The following is a 356-nucleotide window of genomic DNA, read 5'->3' as shown; positions in this document are numbered from 1 at the left end:
AAAGCAACAACATACACCTATCCTAACGCCGCTCGATGCACCGCCCTCCACCCAGGCACTCACTCCCATAGCAGTAGCAGACCGTTTCTTGGAGGCTCTCACAGCACTCGAAGCACGGCACTGGGCACAAGGCCGGCCTCCCGCAGGGTCTTGCCAAAGTCCATAGCTCCCTCAAACACCTTGCGCGGGAAGGTCATCTCGAGCTTGGCGACGGTGACGCCGTGCTCCGACTCGATCGACTGCGCCACCTCGAAGAGCGTGGCCTCGGCGGCAAACGTCTTTTGCACGTTGCCGACGCCGGGGACCTGCAGGCGCAGGCGGGCCTCGCTGGCCGACGACGACGACTTGGGCGGCGC

At 64.3% G+C, this 356-nt stretch overlaps 1 protein-coding gene across 1 annotated transcript; it reads right to left on the bottom strand.

Annotated features, from left to right (window-relative positions):
* Positions 1-98: 98 nt before the first annotated feature.
* On the bottom strand, positions 99-355 carry E0L32_012458 (uncharacterized protein; the record flags this gene model as incomplete). Its single annotated transcript, XM_031135296.1, has 1 exon — positions 99-355. A coding segment is annotated over one exon (257 nt), but the record flags the coding sequence as incomplete, so codon positions are not given.
* Between the last annotated feature and the right edge of the window lies 1 nt (position 356).

The sequence above is a fragment of the Thyridium curvatum genome (assembly GCF_004353045.1).
Source record: "Thyridium curvatum strain D216 chromosome Unknown NODE_296_length_356_cov_40.855072, whole genome shotgun sequence".
Lineage (NCBI taxonomy): Eukaryota > Fungi > Ascomycota > Sordariomycetes > Thyridiales > Thyridiaceae > Thyridium > Thyridium curvatum.
Note: the sequence above shows the minus strand (reverse complement) of the source record. Positions and strands in the feature narration are given on the sequence as shown.